The 20,113-nt window shown below is 42.7% G+C and overlaps 1 protein-coding gene across 8 annotated transcripts in view; it reads left to right on the plus strand.

Annotated features, from left to right (window-relative positions):
* The first annotated feature begins 2,062 nt into the window (after positions 1-2,062).
* The window catches only part of LOC138583746 (uncharacterized), a 33,015-nt gene continuing 14,964 nt past the window's right edge, over positions 2,063-20,113 (plus strand). For 6 of the 8 annotated variants that reach the window (XM_069655709.1, XM_069655715.1, XM_069655716.1 and 3 more), the window contains exons 1-14: positions 5,704-5,810; positions 11,306-12,735; positions 13,722-14,015; positions 14,131-14,235; positions 14,344-14,462; positions 14,576-14,794; positions 15,723-15,810; positions 16,175-16,327; positions 16,876-16,973; positions 17,346-17,518; positions 17,606-17,722; positions 18,378-18,617; positions 18,861-18,992; positions 19,095-19,946. In XM_069655709.1, coding sequence (XP_069511810.1) covers position 5,810; positions 11,306-12,735; positions 13,722-14,015; positions 14,131-14,235; positions 14,344-14,462; positions 14,576-14,794; positions 15,723-15,810; positions 16,175-16,327; positions 16,876-16,973; positions 17,346-17,518; positions 17,606-17,722; positions 18,378-18,617; positions 18,861-18,992; positions 19,095-19,946 — 4,021 coding nt within the window. In that variant the 5' untranslated portion in view covers positions 5,704-5,809. Of the gene's footprint in view, positions 2,329-5,703; positions 5,815-11,305; positions 12,736-13,721; positions 14,016-14,130; positions 14,236-14,343; positions 14,463-14,575; positions 14,795-15,722; positions 15,811-16,174; positions 16,328-16,875; positions 16,974-17,345; positions 17,519-17,605; positions 17,723-18,377; positions 18,618-18,860; positions 18,993-19,094; positions 19,947-20,113 lie in introns of those variants that run through there. The other 2 variants (XM_069655712.1, XM_069655711.1) reach the window with 2 other exon arrangements.

Below are 20,113 nucleotides of genomic sequence, written 5' to 3' on the forward strand. Positions count from 1 at the left end.
TTCCTCTCAGGGAGTCACCAAAACCGTTTGGAAACCTCTTTTGTGACAGATCAAATATTTCCTCTTAACTTTTCTCTCTTGAGTCCTCAACCTTTCCAAAAGTGCATTACTGTAATGCTGGAGTAGGCCTTTAAGGCCAGATATATTTAGCTAACCTCCTGGGACAGTGCCGACATGAGCAACTGGGTTTTAGGTAATACTGAGACAGATGTTCCAGCTGTAGCAGATGTTAGACTGAGGTGTGCTGTGCCCTCTGCGAGTTCACTCTGCTTGTAAACATGGAGGTCGTCAAACGGAGCCATATCCTGTATGCCCTATACAAGCGGGACACTATCGGAAAGATATTTTAAGGCCACCAATAATTTAAAAAGCAGTCATTAAAGATCCACTTTAGACATATTTTAATGTGTTAAAATACTCATCTTGAAATAATAATTTGAGTCTGATAAATTTTTAACAACAGTGCTCACTTATCTGATAAATCTTTAAACTGTTATTCTAGAGTAGCTCTTTCTCCCTCAAGGTATACTACAAAAGCCATATATATGCAAATACTTCTAATTTTGAAAGTTAAACTACTCAGCAGAACCTATTTCTGTTGAGGGCTTTTTATTTATTTGAGGGGGACACCAAACATTTAGTTATGTATTTAATTATTAAGTAGTGATTCGTAACTTCCTGCTTACTTGCATGACATCAACTGGAAACAATCAGTAACACACTTTCTATATCTCAGACCTATTTTTCATTCATTAAGAACTTTTTGCAATAACTATTATTAAGAAATAGCTCCTGCTTTGTTTCTGGTGACTATAGAAACATCTCTATTTAAACTCCATCCACAAATACACACAAACATCAAACAGCGACCCCGTGTGGAGACACCAGTAGCCTAAGGTTTGAAAATGTGTGGAGCAGAATTGGCTCCATATATGAGAGTAGTAGCTGTGCCTTTGCTGATATCACACTGTTTGAGACATGCCAATGTAAGACTGGTACCAAGTTGGCTGTAGTTGAACAAAAGCTTAATCTTTGACTACACATTCCTCTGATATCATGCCCTTACACTAAAACTACTCAAGATAGCTGCACCTGTTATACAGTGAGCTGACATTTTGGTCTTACCTTAACCTATTATTTTTAGTGCATCAACATCTTGGTAAGGCGGTTTGGATGACTTCACCCACTAAAACCACTGTGCGGCAGGAGTTATGCCAGACCTAACTCACCTGTTAAGGTGCACATGAATGCCTTGTATAAGAGTACATAATGTATCTTTCTTCCTCGGAGACTTCCAGGTTTTTATTACTTGTATTATTAACAAGTAATCTGTGAGGTTTTTTAAGTAACGCTCCCACCTCTGCTCTCCACCCAACTCCACTTTTAGTGTTTCGTCATTGCTGCGACACCGCCTCTCAGTGGTAACCTGATCGATAGGCTCTAACTTGTTCTGAAGGGAAACACCGGAATTATGGCACCTAGCTAAAGGTGGAGGAAACACACACAGGAAGCGTCTGTCTGCTCAGGTATGACTCGCCCACTCACACACTGCTATCGTGTTTTTATTGCACACCTTTCAGTAGCGAGGGTTTACATTTCATGTTTCCTCTCGGCGCGGCGGCAGTTCGTTTAGAGTTCACTGCACCGCATTAGAGGGATTAAACAAGAAGAGGTCAGGGATGTTTATGCTGTTAGCCTACATTCAAAACAAGAAGCACGACTCCAAACCCGAATATAGTCTATCGAATAAACGATAAAAATGACAAGAAATGAACTCGGGAGGTTTTGTTATTTCTTTCACGAGTCTCTACTGGTCCTCAAATACTTTCATTTATCTGATCCAAATATCACCGAGAGAACATAGCCAAGCTAAACCCTTATCTTAAATGTATTAATTTAACTGTATAGGTCTGTTTATTATACTGACAATAGAAATATAAACTAGAGAAAAACCTCTGGTCAAATGATTATTTTGGACTTGTATAACCTGGTTACTAAAATATGTTCTCAATGATGCTAGCACTGCTATATTATCACTATTGCTACTTTATGTTGTGTTTAATGTCCATCAGTTATTTAAGTGCTCATGCTATCATTTTTTATGTTCGTCATTAAGTAATTTATTACATTGATAGAGGTTCCTATTCTTTACTATGTGTGCTGCCGTTTAAATGTAACTGTATTAACTCTCTATCCTGTGTCTTGTTATATAAATTAAATAAGTATTTTTTTTACTGAACTGACGCACTCTTTTCCCCTCTTTCTGACCTGGCCACACTGTCTCGGACTGTCCATGCAATCTACAATGATCTTCATCATGGATGTGATGTGAGTATGAATACAATTTAAGTTGTAGTAAGAATGAGGTTTAACTTTGGCATACAATGCTTATTTTGATTGCACAGATGTTTTGCATACAGTGCAAACAGAGTAAACTTTATTTTACTTGATCAAATGTACATGCATAAATAAGTCCCCCTTAATGTACCACAATATATTTTAAATATATTGCAAAGTATGATCATAATTAAGAACCCTGCTCTCAGCTGCAGAGAAGCATTTCATTTATATTTATGCACTATGAAGTCATAGCTCATCAGTCTTTCTAGACGCTATTAAATATTCATTTGCAATGATTTCTAAGTGGGATCCCAGTGCAGGCTCCCTCTGTAACTTTGCATGCATATATCTGCTGCAGAATGCTTTTCTATCATCATTCTTTCCTCTTTATGTTTAAAAATATTTCTCAACCTTGAATATATCTTCATACCACAGGGGAAAAACGGTTGTAGTTTATGGTTGCATGATTTGCTTAAAAAAATAATGAAATCCTGAATCAGAGAGATGAGAGCTTTGGAAGCTGAAATGATGGCCCGTTGCTGTTGCCGACCTGCTGCTGTCCACATCGGACTAGTTTTGGGAGGGGTTTGTGAGACAGTGTCGCCCTCAGGGATCATCCACGCAAACACATCTTTATCTCTATTGAACACATGCTCCCAGCATGCACTACAGCTCTGTGTTTAGGTAGATTAGTGTTAGGGATTCCCTCTCTCTCCTTCTCTCTCTCTGAAGCAAACAGTTAATTTTGAGCTAGTGACTTAATCTACAACATGGAGTTGTTTTTATTATACAACTTTAGGTGCGCAGACAGTAATAATATCCAAATTGCTTTGTATTGATACAGTGTCTGTACAAAAAATATATATGAGATTTAAAGCAGTGCAGTGTTTTAAAATGTTTTCAAGTAAATGTTTCGAGTATTAACATGAGGCCTGTTTATACTGCTATCCTGTAACACTGCCTGTTCAGTCCAATTAGCAGCATGCATGTTAAAAGCAGTTTTATCCACCATCTCGCCACCAGGGGGCAGTGTAAACTAAGGAAACATGTCCTCTTACAGTAGCAGCAGATGATCAAACACAATGTAGCTGCTTGTACTTAGGTGGCCTAGAATGTCCACCACAATCTGTTCACAGTACTGTGAGCTGCAGGGCTTATGCAGGGTCTTTTTTGAGAGATCTCACATGACATACAAGCATTAATATTAATATATGCATTTCATTTGCAATTTGACTCGTTGCTTTGCATAGTTTCTGGATGCAAATGTTGACGGCAGTTTCAGCAGCTGCAGAAAAATCATGATAGATTTATTTTGTCCTTTATTTCTTTGTATTTTGTTAAAGCAAAGAATGTGCTGAATCTACAACATAATTTAATGAGATATCACCATGCTGTGTCATTTGACATCCCTATGAGTGAAGGTTGGAATGAAATGTGTCCTAAAACAATAAGGACAGGCAACATGTCTGCTGGCAGAAAGGGGCAGGAACATGGAACAATCCTGGTTCATAAATTCTTCATAACATAATGGTGCGGTATGAATATTGATGCACTGTTACCATCTATCCCGTCAGTGCTCTTGAGAGCTCAGCTCCTGATGCACAAATAAATAAAAAAAACCCTGCAACCCTGCCTCCATCACATGCACACTGCACGCAAAATTCATATTTAAAGCTTTTTCCAAGCTGCACGAGTTGTTTTACATAAGATCCTGGCGGGAAGGCGGCGGTTGTGTGATGTGCACCCAGATGCAGCACTGAAAGTCACAGAGAGATGAATTGGGTGGAAGTGGTATGGGACATTATGTAATCCCTGAGTGATGGAGCCAGCGAGGGATAAAGATGTTCCAAACAAACATAACCCCCATGCACTCAGCTGGAGTAATGCATTGCAGCATCGTGTGTGCGTGTCAGCCCGCGCTTTTGAACAAAATAAGGGGAGAGAAAAAAAGGATAGTGTGTGTCAGTGTTTTTGGGTGTGTCTGCTGTGTGAGTGACTCGTCTCTGAGTCTGTGGCTCCAGTCTGTCACTGTCTCAAGGGACTGAGGGTCTGCGAGTGCTGCTGCTCCTCTTCTCCTCCCCTCTCTCTTCTGTCTCTCCTCCCTCTCCTGGGTCCAGCTCAACACCTGCTCCTTGGGCAGGGCAGGGTTCCTAAGCAACTGAAGGCAACGCGAGTAGTTCATGTACTCTTTGTTTGTCAGCCTCACTCTTCCTCTGTTATCTCACTACACACTTATTCCATCCAAAACTAAAGCACAAAATATCTATATTACAAAGTAGTTTCTTTTTCCCCCCAGCTGGGATTCTTCATGTGAATGCACTTTGCTGCTGTAAATGTTTAACACCACCAGTTTGTGTGCCGTAGTCCTGCTTGTGTGTCATCGGTGATCAAAGTCTAAAGAGAAAAAACACGATTATCGACAGTTTCCGTTAAAGCGAGAAATGTTCTGTTACAGTAACTTGCTGTCTCACTCGCTTCTTTGGACTTTTTGACACCATTTTCGGACTCACCTTTGCACTGGTAAGACTTTCTCTTCAGCAAATAGCAAATCAGAACTAACATTTGACACAAGCGTGCATGGCACATGCAGTTGCTTCTGCGAGACAAAGGTGGTGGTTCCTCTACTCCCGTGTGGCTGAGAGAATAATGAACCCCTTTACGTCCCCCCTCTTCTGCCTATGAGCCGTATGGCCCTAATGGGGTCAGGCAGATGGGTGGGGACCATGCCGGAGTCCATAAAGACAGCTTGTGTATATGTGTTGTGCACCTGATCTGACGCACATGTGTGTGCTGGTTTGTTTTTGAATTTGTTGAGATAATATGGTTGAGGGTGTGTCCGGTGTTGTGAATTACATTCCCAGTTGGTCTTTTTATTTAAACTCGTTGCAACTTTTAATATCTCGCCAACTGGCTCCAGTTTATAGTCCTGACTGCTCTCATACTGTGCACATGAATGCACCACGTTGGTGCCTGAAAAGACTGGGCAGGACTGTGAGGAGTATTGCTGTAGCCTCTGTGCTTCCCTCCTGTTTCTGGACATTGTACTGTGTTAATGATTGCACCCTTTGACCCGCCTCGCTCCATGCTTGTTGGGGGATTTAGGCTGAATGTATTGTACCACCACAGTGATGAGCTGTGATTTCAGAACTTAACTATGTAAACACCGTCTTTTAGAAGCACAAATATGCACTAAAACTTAAAGAAATTTGTTTTTTTTAAGTATATATCATTAAGTTGTGTCGGGCTCCTCCACCTCGACATGCGGTTGTGAGGCGTGCTCGCGCTGCTCAGTTGGTCAACTGAAGTCCGAGCCTCGTTGCGAGACTCCACCCATTTACGAGCATCGGACACCTTCAGCAGCACAACAAAGCATGTGTCGCTCCGCAACATTGTTTCTCCTCTGAACGTGCGGAATATAGGATTTTATCGGATTTTATCCCGTTTTGTCTCCCATTGATGCAAATCCTAGAGTAGGTAAGCCATATTTAAGATGTATGTTCCTCACGCGCTGAGGATGAGTTAGTGTTTATTTGTTTTCTTGTACATTCGGCGCCATTTTTATACACAGATTGTTTAAATACCCTGGCACGCCGGACAGATATAGCCTGTAACTGTTTTGCCGTTTAGTAGGAAAAAGTTGGAAAATTTGCTAATTTTAAGCGACATAACCAAGCGATATTTCAAATTGTATTTGTTGAAGCAAATTAAAATGATATATTCTATTTATTACCCGATTAAAAGAGCCTAATAGCAGTCTAACACATCCCCATAAATCAAAAGTGGTCCGTGTGGACGGAGGCAGCGATGTGGCTTCGACATGTGTGAGTTGTTTTTGTGAAAATGAACGGGCATGCAGGTTGTCTCTGCTTAAAGAGGACGAACATTATATTAAAGGAAAACTCACATTTTATGTAAGCGTCTGCTCGTTTTGTATTGTGACTATATGCTTTATAAAATGAAGTAATTGGGTTAATAACAAAAACCTTAATGTCACTCTCTATCCCACAATGGTCTAAATATCAAGTAAGTACAGTATAAAGGTTATTATAATCCTAAATTATTATTTAAACTGACTGAAGGTGAAATTATAGTCATATTTTCTTCCCTAAATCCTCCATATATGAAACAGTAATTGTTCCAGAGATGCACTTGTGTCTCATGTGAGGGTGTTTTTGGTCTTGAATGCATCTCTGTGAGCTGTCTTACTGCTATTTCCAAGAACACGTCTGCTCAGATGTACAGATGTTGTTTTTCCGTGCTGTTTCAGATATAGCATTGCTTTTGAATTTCAGTTTCTGCTTGACATGACTTGCTTTCACCCCCAGGAGGAAAGCATGGGTTAAAAATATCCATCTTCACTGGAGGGCGGCATATGTGTATGTGTGATCAGTCCTGTGTGTGTGTGTGTGCACTCTCGTGCACTTAAGAGAAACTCATCCAATAAGCCTCATCTCCATTGATGATAGCGCTGGATATATATAGTCAGATAATCTTTTATGGAGCGCTGCAGATGTGACGTAGGGAGAGACAGAGGCAGCCTTATTGCAACAGGATTGCTGAGTGCTCGCATGAGCAGCAAATGTAAACACAGAGGTTACAATATGATCAGACCCGGGTGCTCGGGGTCTCCTGTAGTACTGCTGAATCAGCAGTGTTGTGTACACAGAGCGGCTGAAGTGATGCTGAAGGATGTTTTTGGCTCTGCTGTGTGAGAGTGAGGTCAACAAGGTCCCAGAGGAGCTTGCTGGTGTTAATCCTCTTTTGGGAGTTATGATGCATTCGTGCAGTTAGACTACTACTCTGATGTGTGAGCATGACTAAATACAGCCTGCACAGACTCCACATACTGTACACAGTCCTCTGCGCTTTTCTTCATGAATGAGGGCGTCTGTGGAACTTCAAAGCCATGGAAATAAATCAAACTTTAAAAGCTCTATGCACAAATAATTCTTATATCAAACTGCAGAATTATTTTATTCAGATAAGGTAAATTCAGTTCACAAAACAGTCCTCCCTTTAAATCATTTCAACCCTCTCTACACACATCTGGATTCTCCAACATGACAAAGAACCCTCTTATAAATGCACAAATAACACAGATATACATTGTTTTAATGTCTCAGTGGCTGAGGTGATGTTGGAAAATGGATTCAGGATAGCTTTTAGGGCAACCGCAGTAAATCAATCAAGATACTTCATTCTTTTCCCATGTCGGTTCATGTTACAGCATCAGGTTCACAGACCATCTGTGTGTATTGATTAGTTCAGGACTGGGTTCGGGATCGGTTTACACAGAGGGCAAGGCTGAAATAAGCCTTTGTAGCCCAAATGCTTTTTGTCGAGTGTCCCCCAGAACACACAAAAGATATGTTGTCATTGAAACTATAATTACTGCTGACGCTATCATTTCACACCAGGATCGTTTAATAAGATTCATGTGTACTAGAGCGTCAATGATTGGTCCATCTTTTGATTAGACTATTGAAAGGCACTTACTGCCTAATAGACTTGCTGGTTGTGCTTCCTAAACGTGAGGATCTGCAGCTCCTCTTTGTTGTTTATGACAGTAAATGAAGAGTCTTGTGGTTTTGGACTGTTTGTTAGACAAAAAGTAGCAGTTTTAAGACGTCACTTTGGGTTCTTGGAAATTGTGATGAGCATTTTTTACAGTTTTGTGAGATCTAACAGACTAAACAATTTATTGTTTAATTGTGAAAAAAACAGCAATGATGAAAATACGCCTTAATAAGTCCAGTACCATGATTTACGACAATCAGCGCCATCCCGTTCAGTGAGCATCTTCATGATGTTTCTGGTCAGGACAGGACATACGAACAGTTGAGCGAGGCACGTGTTAGCGTGTACGTTGGCATGTGTGTCTCTGTTTACTCAGAGAGGTTAATAAGAGCCGCCATGTGGCCAGAGGACTGATATCCTGGCCTTCGGTTCATTTCTGTTGATTTTCAGCCAGGTAGGCGGGGCTCCACATAAAACCATGAATCAGCACAGCTGATCGCCGCTGTGCTTCTGCCAGCTTTTCTCTCTCTCCCACACACGCAGATGCACGCACACCCAGGGAGGGAGAATCAGAGCGGAGGGAGACAGTGAGATAGATACTGTAGGCAGGTAGATGGATGGAGATAATCTCACTTGGTCACTTGGGGGCTGATTAACTCTAAACTCCTTCTAATTCCTTAAGCCTACTCTCAGTACCCAGGAAACATGCTTTCTTTTCGTCCTAGTGTCCCTACCCAGTAACGTTGATTTAGAACTTATGTTATGTGTCAGCAAGTTGGTGAAAAATGGCAGCAAATTAAAAAACAAACATCATTTCTCTCTTCTATCCAATGCTGTCGATGTGAAATGTGTGCATTTGCGGCTGTGCACACACGCATGCACATGTGCATATGCGTGTTGTGTGCAGAACGCTGTGAACAGAAATAGACGTGAGCTCGTCTGTAAAGTCTAACTAATGAGTCTCTGCATCCTGCGCACACATAGCTATTTATATACTTTACCTCCTCCTCCTTCTCTGCAAGCTCCTTCTCATTCAGCCTTCTTGTCTTATTTCATCACACACATATATATACACCTGCTAGCACGCACTTTAGCATCACCTGAGATAATATAGAGGCTTTGGTGTCTAGACAAAGTGAAGACTCTTTAAAACATGCACGTTATTTGACTTTGTGAAATTGTGACCTTTTTTTTGAGTCTTTTTCAAAAAAAAAAATCTACCTGCTGGAACATTTAATTCAATTTAAAGTGACATAAACTCTAAATCAAATCCTGATTCAAGCCCAGCCCATGTGTTTGCACCTGATCCAGCCGCTCCTTGCTAGAGGGTGGCCTACTTCATCTATAATTTAGCTCATTAGAGACTCTAATTATGTAGGATTGAGGGCAGCTTTTCTTTTTTCAACAGCACAGCGATATTTCATCTAATTATCCCCACATCAGAAACGAAATACGCCTCGTGTTATGAGAGATTGATGCTGTATTTAAAGATCCCGGCGTGCTGTCTCCATCAGTCACGATGCAGGTTAGTCCTGCTCAGCTGGCCGATAGCAGAGATGTTAGAGAGGCGACACAAAATGGAGGAGGCAGCAGACACAAGCTCAGCTGGTCCATTAGGAGCATGTCTGTTTCCTGACAATCACAATTGAGATGACAGAGCATTAAAAGACCCAGAGGAGCCCGTGAGCAATGATGCATACCACTGTGTGCGTGTGTGTGTGTGTTTTTGTGTGTGTGGTGACCTAGGGAATACGCCTATGGGGGGTCTTGTGGGGGGAAGGGTAGGCAGGATTAGTTATAGTGTGCGGCACAGTTATTGGTCACTGGACACAAACAATGGGAGGGCTAAAGAGGATTTTGTCTGTGCATACCCCCCCTCTCCTCCCCCTCCTCCTCCTCTCCTGCTGTCCCGCAGTGCCAGTAGGAAGTGTATGGTATAGAGCGCCAGGCTGCACCCATTGGGGCGGCCTGGTACATCTGGAAGATTGGCCGTCCTGCCTGTCTGCCTGTCTAGCATCTCCCCTCCCCCCACCCCACTCAAGGCAGGGTGCAACTTAAACTACATATGGAGGAGACAAACACGGCCCCATTAGGCACCAATTAGACTCCAGACGGGATGCAAATGAGTCAAATCGCGATCAATTTCTGTCTTCGATGAGCGCCACTGTAACTGATGAGTCTCGCTCAGAGGAGGTGTGGCGTGGTTGCGTAATGCGTGTGGTGTATTTCAGTCAGTTGTGTGATTTAATCAGATGGGTAGAAGTTTCTAAATATACCAGATCTGTCCTCTTGCTGCCTCTATATATATATATGTATATATATGTCCGTGCTAAGCTAAAACCAGCTAATTAAGCCTACCCAAATTCATCTTTATGGGTTTAATATGTTATTTCAGAAATAATGAAACAGAAAATTAGGTTTCCTGTCACTTTAATGTAAAATCACTTGTATTGCTATAAATCCATGCTGCTCAGTGGTTTGCGACACTCCCCCCAGTGACCTTACACACCAAGTAATATGGATATTTAACACATCATTTAATCACACCGTGGTATATATCAGTACATAGCGCCTTAGATGACCCGTACAGGACGGGTCGGGGTGACGATAAAGAGCCGGGGCATGCTCGTCGGCGAGGATGATCGGGGCGGGCGGTGCTAATATGCAGCCACAGGACAGAATGCCTCCTTTGTCTCTGAGGGATTTAATGAGTCTGTGATCGCCCTCAGAACTCCATGCAGACACAGACACACTCTTCAACAAGGAGGGCTATTGTGTGATGAGGTGATGTTTGTGTATGTGTGTGTTTAAGTATGTGTGTTTATAATCTGTGGGTGGCAGTTGGCTTCGTGTTTTATGGAGTAAGTCTCATTGATGCCATTCAGAGTAGGCTACTAACACTGACTTAAAGCAACATATAAATGAGTTATTGTAAAAGAAATACTTATTGTACGATGAGAGGAGGAGCTGAAACGATAGCATTAGATAAGAATAATAAAACATGCAGATTAGCCTGTTTGCATGTTTGAATTAAATGTTCTGCACTTCATCAAAATAGAAAATAATTACACAGTAAAAATAAAACAGAAAAACTGCATAATTAAGTCCTTTTTTTAAATAAAAATTACTTAAACAGCAAAATTATTGCCGTTAAATTTTCTGTCAAACGATTCTTTCATTAATCCTTCATCTCTAGTTGTTGACCGTAATCCTGAGCATGATAAACTGACTGATCAACACCAATACGACTGCTCATTGTGTCAGTTAAGTCCCTGTAATACATTTGCTTGTCATTCACAGCAAAGTCAAGTGTAATGTGTCCCGCACACACTCCACTGCTCCTAATCCGGTTTGTTGTGTTCCAAGTATAGCCGTGCTGTGCACCGTCACACTCTGTGCAGCGCCGTGACCTTTTCTCCATCTCTGACTCCTTCTGTCTCCTTCCCAGTGGCTACCATGACAACAGAGGCGAGTGCAGTGAGCGAGGCGGACACTGAGGGCAAGCAGAAGGCCAGCGGTGCCGAGCCAGAGCCCGAACCGGAGAACAAGCAGAAACCAGAGGCGGCGGCGTCCGAGCCGGAGGGCGAGTCTTCCAGCAAGAAGGCCCAGGAGCAGGCCACAGAGCCTGGGCCCGCCGATGTAGCTACCTCCCCCGAGGAGGAGCAGCTGAAGCCTCGTACCCGCACCTCCGCAGGCAAAGGCCTTTCTCGCCTCTTCTCCTCTTTCCTCAAGCGCCGCTCGCAGTGCTCCGAGGGAGAGGGGTTCGAGGCGGAGAAAGCCAGGGAGGAAAAGGCAGACAAAGAGGAAAAAGCTGACAAGACAGAAGAGGAGAAGGAGGTGAAAAGTGAAGAGAAAAGTGAAGAGAAGGAGGCCAAAGCAGAGGAGGAGAAACCAGAGGCAAAAGAAGTGAAAAAGAAAGAGGAGGAAAAGGTAGAACAAAAAGAGGAGAAAAAGAAAGAGGAAGAAAAAGTTGAGAAGAAGGGCAGTAAAAAGAAAAAGAAAGAAGCCAAGAAGAAAACTGAGAAAAAGGATGAGGAGAAAGTGAAACAGGAGGAGGAGAAAAAGGAAGAGCAAAAGGTGCAAAAAGAGGAGCAAAAGGAGGAGCAAAAGGAGGAGCAAAAGGAGGATGAGAAAGCACAACAGAGTATAGAAAAGGAGGGAGAGAAATCAGAGACAAAAGAAGAAGAGAAGAAGGAGACTGCTGAAGCTAAAGACAAGGAGGCAGAGGCTGAAAACAAAGAGAGTAAAGACGGAGAAAACATTGACAAGAAGGTTGCAAAGAGAAAAGAGAAGGAGGAAAAGGTAAAGAAGAAGGAAGAGGAAAAAGCAAAGAGGAAAGCAGAGGAAGAAGAAAGGATAAAGAAAAAAGAGGAGGAGAAAGCAAAGAAGAAAGAGGAAGAAAAGGCAAGAGAGGCCGAAAAAGCAAAGAAGAAAGAAGAAGAAAAGGCAAAAGAGGCAGAAAGAGCAAAGAAGAAAGAAGAAGAAAAGGCAAAGGAGGCAGAAAAAGCAAAGAAGAAAGAAGAAGAAAAGGCTAAAAAGAAGGAGGAGGCGAAAAAGAAAGAAGAAGAGAAACCAAAAGAGGAGACAAAAAAGAAAGAAGAGGAGAAGCCAATAGAGGAGACGAAAAAGAAAGACGAGGAGAAGCCGAAAGAAGAGGTGACGAAGAAAGAGGAGGAAAAGACAGAAGAGAAGCAGAAGAAGGAGGAGGAAAAAGGGAAGAAAAAGGAGAAAGGGAAGAATAAAGGAAAGAAGGAGGTGAAAGGTCAAAGTGAGGAGCAGGTTAAAGCACCGATTGCTGCTCCAGAGCCCGAGCTTAAAACTGAGCCGGAGGCTGAACAGGCTCCTGATCAGCACTCGATAAGCAGCGCGGAGACGCAGGTGAGTGTGAAACAGAAAGATATACACTTCTAGATTTACACTCTCATATCTGTCCTGTATATAAGGCTACAGTTAGCTTAGCTTAGCATAAAGGCGGAAACAGGAAGAAACAGGGAGCCTTACTTTGTTCTAAGGAATTGAAATCTACCTACAAGCATCTTTAAAGCTCACTAACACTTTATATCTTGTCTCCTAATCTGCCCACAATCTTATTTGTAAAGACGACAAATGATGGTTTTCCAGGGAGGATTATTTGCCAGACCACTTCTTGGTCTGGTGCAGAGGCTTCCCAGAGTCTCGGCTAGTTGCCAATGTGATAACAAGATTTCATGAAATATCCGATGCAGGCCAAGAAATAGTCACGCACACTCAGTGTAACCTGCTGCAAAAGAAAACACAACCGTTGTTTTAACTTAATTTTTTGAACAGATAAAACAGATTTTGTAACATGTTTGTAATGAGCTTCGTGACTGATTGGACAGCTTTTATGCTAAGCTAATCTGAGCTAGCTGGCTGTTGGCTGCGGCTGCATATTTAATGGACAGATAAGCACATTTCCCTGAGTGTAAAACTTTACGTTTAATCACAAGTCGTAAAAAGGTTCAAGAAACAAGAGAACTATCAAACACTGCTGTAGATAAAGGTCAGAAACAGAGTGCACAAATTCATGCTGCAGATTCGACTGTAGTACAGAAACACATGTTTTTCCTTTCTAATGAATATTTGATGATGTGGACAGCTTGGACAGCTTGCTCAGCGAAAGTAACTCTGCGGGTTTGAGCTGAAAGCCTGAAACCAAAAAGTGATCCATGCTGCTCCGAGCTACAGCTAACATCAACAGAAGTATATTTTCTGTTTAATTCCATCTGTAGTTGTCTTCATTAAAATGCTTTCATCATTAAAAAACAAAAGCACGCTGTGTTCTCCCCACATCTTTTCATCTGTGTTTGACATACTCTGCAATGTCTTGTGTTGATTCTTACCAGCCAGCGCAAGAGGAACACAAGGACGCCGCTGCGATAAAGAAGGAGCCCGAAGCAGCGGAAGAAGTGAAGGAGGAGGACGCGGAGAAAAAAGAAGAAGAAGAAGAAGAGCCGGCAGAGCAAAATAAAGACGCTAAGGGAGAGGAGAAGGCTAAGGAGGCGACAAAGAAGGAGAAGCCCGTGAAAGAAAAGAAAACGGACAAGAAGGCAGAAGAAGCTAAAGGCTCCAAACGTCAGAAAACCATGCAATGCAAAGTCACCTTACTGGACGACACTCAGTTTGAGTGTGAGCTGGATGTAAGAGACCTTTGAAATGACTTTATGTAATGTCTATAACCCCTCTTAAAGATTCATATGGTAATAGAGACTTATGTCTATCTCCCTCTGTCTCTCTGTTCCTCCCTGTCTGTAGAAACATGCTAAAGGCCAGGAGCTTTTAACAAAAGTGTGTGACCATGTCAACCTGCTGGAGAAGGATTACTTCGGCCTCGCTAACTGGGACACCCCGGCCAACAAGGTACGCCGATTTTTCTGCTCTGTGACTTGTAGTTTCTCTGCAAATACATAACAAGATATTTTATGTAACGATGACATGAACTTGTTTAATTTCCCTTATTTTCTGCAGACATGGTTGGAAGCCACCAAAGAGATCAGGAAACAGGTTCCAGGTGCTGTGTATGAGTTTACATTCAGCGTCAAGTTCTACCCTCCTGATCCAGCACAGCTTACCGAGGACCTCACCAGGTGAGTGTCTCATCTAAAGCATGTCATCACTCAAATCTTGCATATTCTATCATGAGAAACAGTAAAGTTTTTATCTTTTAAAACTCATGTTTTTGCCTCTTTCACATCTTCAGGTACTTCCTGTGTCTCCAGCTGAGGAAGGACATCATGCGCGGTGTTCTTCCCTGTTCCTTCGTCACTCTGTCCCTGCTGGGCTCCTACGCGGCCCAGTCCGAGCTTGGAGAGTACGACCCCGAGACCCACGGCACAGACTATGTGAAAGATCTGAGCCTGGCCCCGGGACAGAGCAAAGAGCTGGAGGACAAGGTGATGGAGCTGCACCGCACATACAGGTAATAACAGGGGAGGGGCAATGATTTGAGTGACATGGTAATGGCCGACTAACATTACTTCTGGTTTAATTAGGTTTGACTCAATCTCAGATCCCATTGGCTACAGTCTGACGATATAGCTTCTGGGGCATGTAGCCGGCAGTTAGCGATAAACGACTTCCTTTTCCGCGTGCTAGATTGTTTACAGAAAAATAACCTGTTTTTCTTCTGATTGACTTTAATCAAAGACTCTTACCTCTGCCGAATTTTCAACATCATGATGCAGATTTGTAAGAAGTAAAAATGAAGCTTTGTCAGGTCTGTCCTCAAGAGGAGAAGAAAACTACTTTTAAAATGCACGTTTGTTGAACGGAGGTCGGATCGGTCATTTCTGATGCATTTGAGGAAGTCGGGAAATCTGTACGCTGAGCGGCTTTCGTGACACAGCGTCAGGGAATTTATCTCAACCTAAATTTTAGATCTAGATCGGATTGTTAGCTGTTAGCATGCAGATGTCTGTTTTAAAGAGATTAATAAGAAGCTAATTCATCGTCAGGATAGCCGCTGATGGGAGCAGGGTTGGCATTAAAGCGGATTACGTTCCTCATGCTTTTGCTCTCCACACGGACTATTTTCCTGCATACGCCGCAGCCTGCTGATACGTGATTGGTCAATATTACTCAGACTACAAGCGTACTTAATATAGAAACAGGATCACTGTCCGTCCCGGGAATCCACGTCCCTGCCTACAGATTCTACATTTCTGTGTAGAATCTGTAAATAGAGGTTAGGTTTGACTAAGCACAATATAGAAGTGACAAACTGTGACTGAACCCAGCATTTTCTGTGTTTAAGTTACTGTTTAAATAGATGATTTGAGGACTTGCTCAAATAGTCCTGGCAATAAAACATAGATGTGAAAAGACCCCTTTTATCTGTGCTCTCGCAGGTCAATGAGTCCGGCCCAAGCAGACATGTTGTTTCTGGAAAATGCCAAGAAACTCGCCATGTATGGAGTTGACCTGCATCAGGCCAAGGTAAAGTTCTGTTTGAGTTTTATTTCCCGTTTACACGAGTGTTCAGTGGGTTAATTGGTAGTGCAGAAATTTGCAAATTCTAAAATATCCGTAGTTTGAGTACTGACTTCCTTTTAATTTGAAATGTATCTTTCTGCTTTGCAACAACATGCTTGCATTGCATCCATGACATCCAGATTTTTAATTACAAAATTGGTGTCAGCCCCCTCTCTGAAAGAAAAAAACACCGAGATTAATAATTTTTTTAAACTCCCTGACCTCAAAAAGCCTGTCCTCATGGTGTGAGTGAGCCTGCCTCCCAGTGACTGTTTGTTGTAACTGCAGAGTCAGGGGGATAAATTATCATAACGGTTTCATCCTGCAGGATCTGGACGGTGTCGACATCACGCTGGGGGTTTGCTCCAGCGGTCTGATGGTTTACAAGGACAAGCTGAGGATCAACCGTTTCCCGTGGCCCAAAGTGCTCAAGATCTCCTACAAACGCAGCAGCTTCTTCATCAAAATCAGACCATCGGAGGTAATATTCAATAACATTTTCCTAGTTGTTGAGCTGCATTTGAATTAGATTTGTTATCTTAACTCCATATCCCATCCACCAACATTTTCTCCTAAATGCTACCTCACCTATCTGGTAGCTTGGTGTGAGAATTGTGGGAAAACCTCACTTTTATTAATCGACTAAACATCAACGGATCGATTTTGTCAAAGAACAATTCTTAAAACTTAAATTAATTTCATTATATTGAATTTGACACATCAGATTTACAATGTAATTGTGGGATTATAATCCCACGGATCATATGCGTATATGAAGCATATCAATATATTTATAATATTCACTGCTATGCACAAAGACTTAATAACTATTTGAGTTAACTTTATTAACTAAAATATACAAACTACAATTTGGAAAATTTAACAATTGGTTTTTAATATTTTTTCAAGAGTACTGTATGTTTATTTAAAACAGTCTGTCATGTTAAATGCTGCACAGCAGAATAATGCAATCAACATAAAGTCCTTAAATTAAACTTTAACCAAATGTATGTGTTTTTTCACCCACAGCAAGAGCAGTACGAAAGCACAATCGGTTTTAAACTGCCCAACTACAAAGCCTCCAAGAAGCTGTGGAAAGTTTGTGTTGAAAACCATACCTTCTTCAGGTGAGTCCATGTCGTTCTTGCCTCAGTGTGAATGACTTCCTGCTTGCAAACAGAGGTCATTCTCAGGTTCTGTCTAACCCTGAGATAATTGGCTCACTGGTCTCTGCTGCTTAAGCCCTATATTGGCTCCCTGGCAGTTTAACCAGAGAGGAACGGCTACATGCCCGTGGTCCTGACCTTAGAATTAAATCTTAAAGGTTGCTTCTACCTAATAAGATAAAGGTCAAAGTGGTTGCTAACCTTGTTGCATAACATAGACGAATTTGAAGGAATGAGAAAACCTATGATGTAACATGATGAAATTTAACTTTAAGCTCCTTGTATGCAGATCTGTGCAGGATGCAAGTTAAACTCTTTTTTTCTGTCCCTCAGGGTTCCCACAGTAGAGCCCCCGTCATCACGTCGCTTCCTCGTCCTGGGATCTAAGTTCCGGTACAGCGGGCGAACTCAGGCGCAGACCCGCCAGGCCAGCTCCATGATCGATCGCCCCGCCCCTCGCTTCGCACGCTCTGCGAGCAAGAGGCTGTCCCGCACCCTAGATGGAGGTACGTGCAAGCGTGGGAATTATTCTTTCCTTGTGTATTTTGTAATAAACGCACAGGTTCGATGAGCTGCTTTCTGACTTCTTGCAGCTGGAGATGAGACTCTCCAGTTCCTGCAACAACTCTCGGCATCAGTCAGGTCTGAGGTTGACGATTGGTCACTGATGCTGACCTCTGACCGACCCAAGCCTTCTCCTGACTTCACAGGTAGCGGAAATTGTGTGGAGCTGCACCAGCGCTTTTTGCCATACGTGCAGCCTCGTTACATCGTCTAACATGCTCGTCCGTTATTGCTCATTTGCTTTCATGCTGGCTAACAAGAGTTAAAGATGTCCTGTCAGCAGCGGCACAGATGGTCTACTCTTGACTTGTGGGTAATGTCACCCACTCTGTACTTTCCCTGGAATGATCCCAGGGTCACTTTGGTCACTGTGAACTTTCCTCACATGTTGAACTTAGCGTGGGCATTTCCAGTCTTGAGGCAGCAGTTCCTCATTTTTTGGCTTTCAAAGTTGCTGCTTTATGTTTGTTGCTCAACGGCTTTCATTTGCTTGCACTGAATCACTCATCACTGCTGGAGTGGCACTGATTCAGGATGAAGCTGGAATGTTAAACTTTGAAAAACTTATCGCCAGTTTTGCCCTTTTTATCTGTCCTTGTTCTAAAGTATGAAAGGCGTCTTTCATTCAGCTTTGTTCTAACCTCCGCTTACTGGACTCACAATAGTCTGGTACAAACGCTTGGCATCTGGCTTGATCCAGAAAACTCGCTTGAAGCACTGCGAAGCATTCACAGAGAGTGGCCCATCATCTCTCCAGCTGAACCCTTACATAACTGCCATCACCTCGTCATCTCTTCACAGCCAGAGGGGAGTCTGAGCAGAGCTCCATTCAGTCGTGGGAGGAGGGACAGTCTGTTCACACATTTAGAGTAATGCCAGAGGACATTGAGACCAGGCTGACCGGCTATCAGACCATCACAGAGAGGGAGCTGTTTACTGATGAGCAACAGCAGAGCAGAAAGGAGGACGTGTGGTCTGACCTGCTGCATCGCCAGCCTCCGTTTCCCTTCGTCCCGCCTTTTGATTTAGTGAAACAGCCAGGTATTTGCACAGTTCATGCCTGTAAGTGGTTTGGATTTCACAGAACATGGTGCTAAAATGTATTTTGTTTACAGCAAGCACACACTTAACGGACAGTACCACTACATGTACACTGCATTATCCTCAAAGCACCAAACATGTGCTGCTCTTTCATCCCTAGTTTTGAAGCCTTTTCAGTTTGATATTTGTGTGTTTTTTGTTTATCTGGTATGAAATTGTTCACTTTTGTTCCTCTGGTGTCAGCTAAGCTCAGCTTAGCACAAATGAGCTCTTTGGACAGGCTCTTGCAACCAGCGACAACACAGCAAGATGATTGGTTCATTAACTTCGACCGAGTCTTCGGCCTTTACTCCCTTGAGTCTGGTGACAAATCATGTGAGTTTCTGTTTGGAAATATGACCTCCAAACGTTTTGAAGTTTAAACAAAGACAAACATTTCATTATTTATTCTTTTACTTTCCCATTTGCTCCTTCCAGTCTCTCCCGGGTCTCAGTTCCAGCGTCAGGAGACGGATGAGCAGGTCACGTATGTGACAGAGCAGGAAATGAGCAATAAGGAGACCATTAAGAGGCTGCAGGATATGGTGACGATGGTAGACGAGCTGACAGAGAGGGAAGATTTGGAAAGAAGGCTGAGGGAGGTGAGGGATTTAGAGGAAAGGCTCCAAGAAGTGGATGATATTGCAGAGAGAATCCAGGAGGTGGTAGAAGAGGAGCTAGGTAAGGAGGAGGTGGAGAAGTTGAATGAGGAATTTGAAAAGTGGGAGCAGGAGGAACAAGTGAAAGTCGAAGGTTTGACTAAAACAGTGGTGAAGAAGTATGTGAGGAGAGTAGAGCCAGACGAGGAGGAAGTGGATGAACTGGAAGATCAGATTAAAGAGGTGTTTTTTAAAGGCTTGTTGCCTGTGGAGGAAGAGGTTGAGGTCAAGCAGGAAGGTGAAATAGAGGTCAAAGATGATCGTCTGTTGGATGACGGCCTGAAAGAGAAGCTACAGCTGATAGAAAGGGAATGGCGAGATGGGGTGGAGGACAAGATGTCAGGTGTCGCTGGTACCTCTCCTGTAGTAGCGTACCAGAAGGTGGAGCGTAGGAGTAAGAGAGTGACTTTTGTAGAAGAGAGAGAGCAGACGCAGGAAGAAGTGGATGATGTAAGATCAGAGGAGAGGGTAGAAAAGGAGGGGACTTGGCGTATGACAGAGATAAGAGAGAGAACAGAGAGGACAGTCACAGAGAGGCTTCAGGCTGAGGATCAACCTCAGGTGGCAAAAGAGGACGTCTGGTTCATACTGTTTGACCGGCCTGCATACAGAGCTGTTGTCAAACCAGCAGGTACAGTATATCTCTTCGACTGCGCACAGCTTTTGATCTCTACTAATCCTCTCTGATATTGTTATACAGCAACATTTTCCTTCAGTGACACATTTTTCTGTGCTTTTTAACTTAACAATCACATCACAAGGTTCAACTCTTTCAGGTGCATGTAGTGTAGTAAAAGT

This window comes from Semicossyphus pulcher, unplaced genomic scaffold, assembly GCF_022749685.1.
Source record: "Semicossyphus pulcher isolate SPU_LCO1_2020_fin unplaced genomic scaffold, fSemPul1.0.p SCAF_9, whole genome shotgun sequence".
Classification (NCBI taxonomy): Eukaryota; Metazoa; Chordata; class Actinopteri; order Labriformes; family Labridae; genus Semicossyphus; species Semicossyphus pulcher.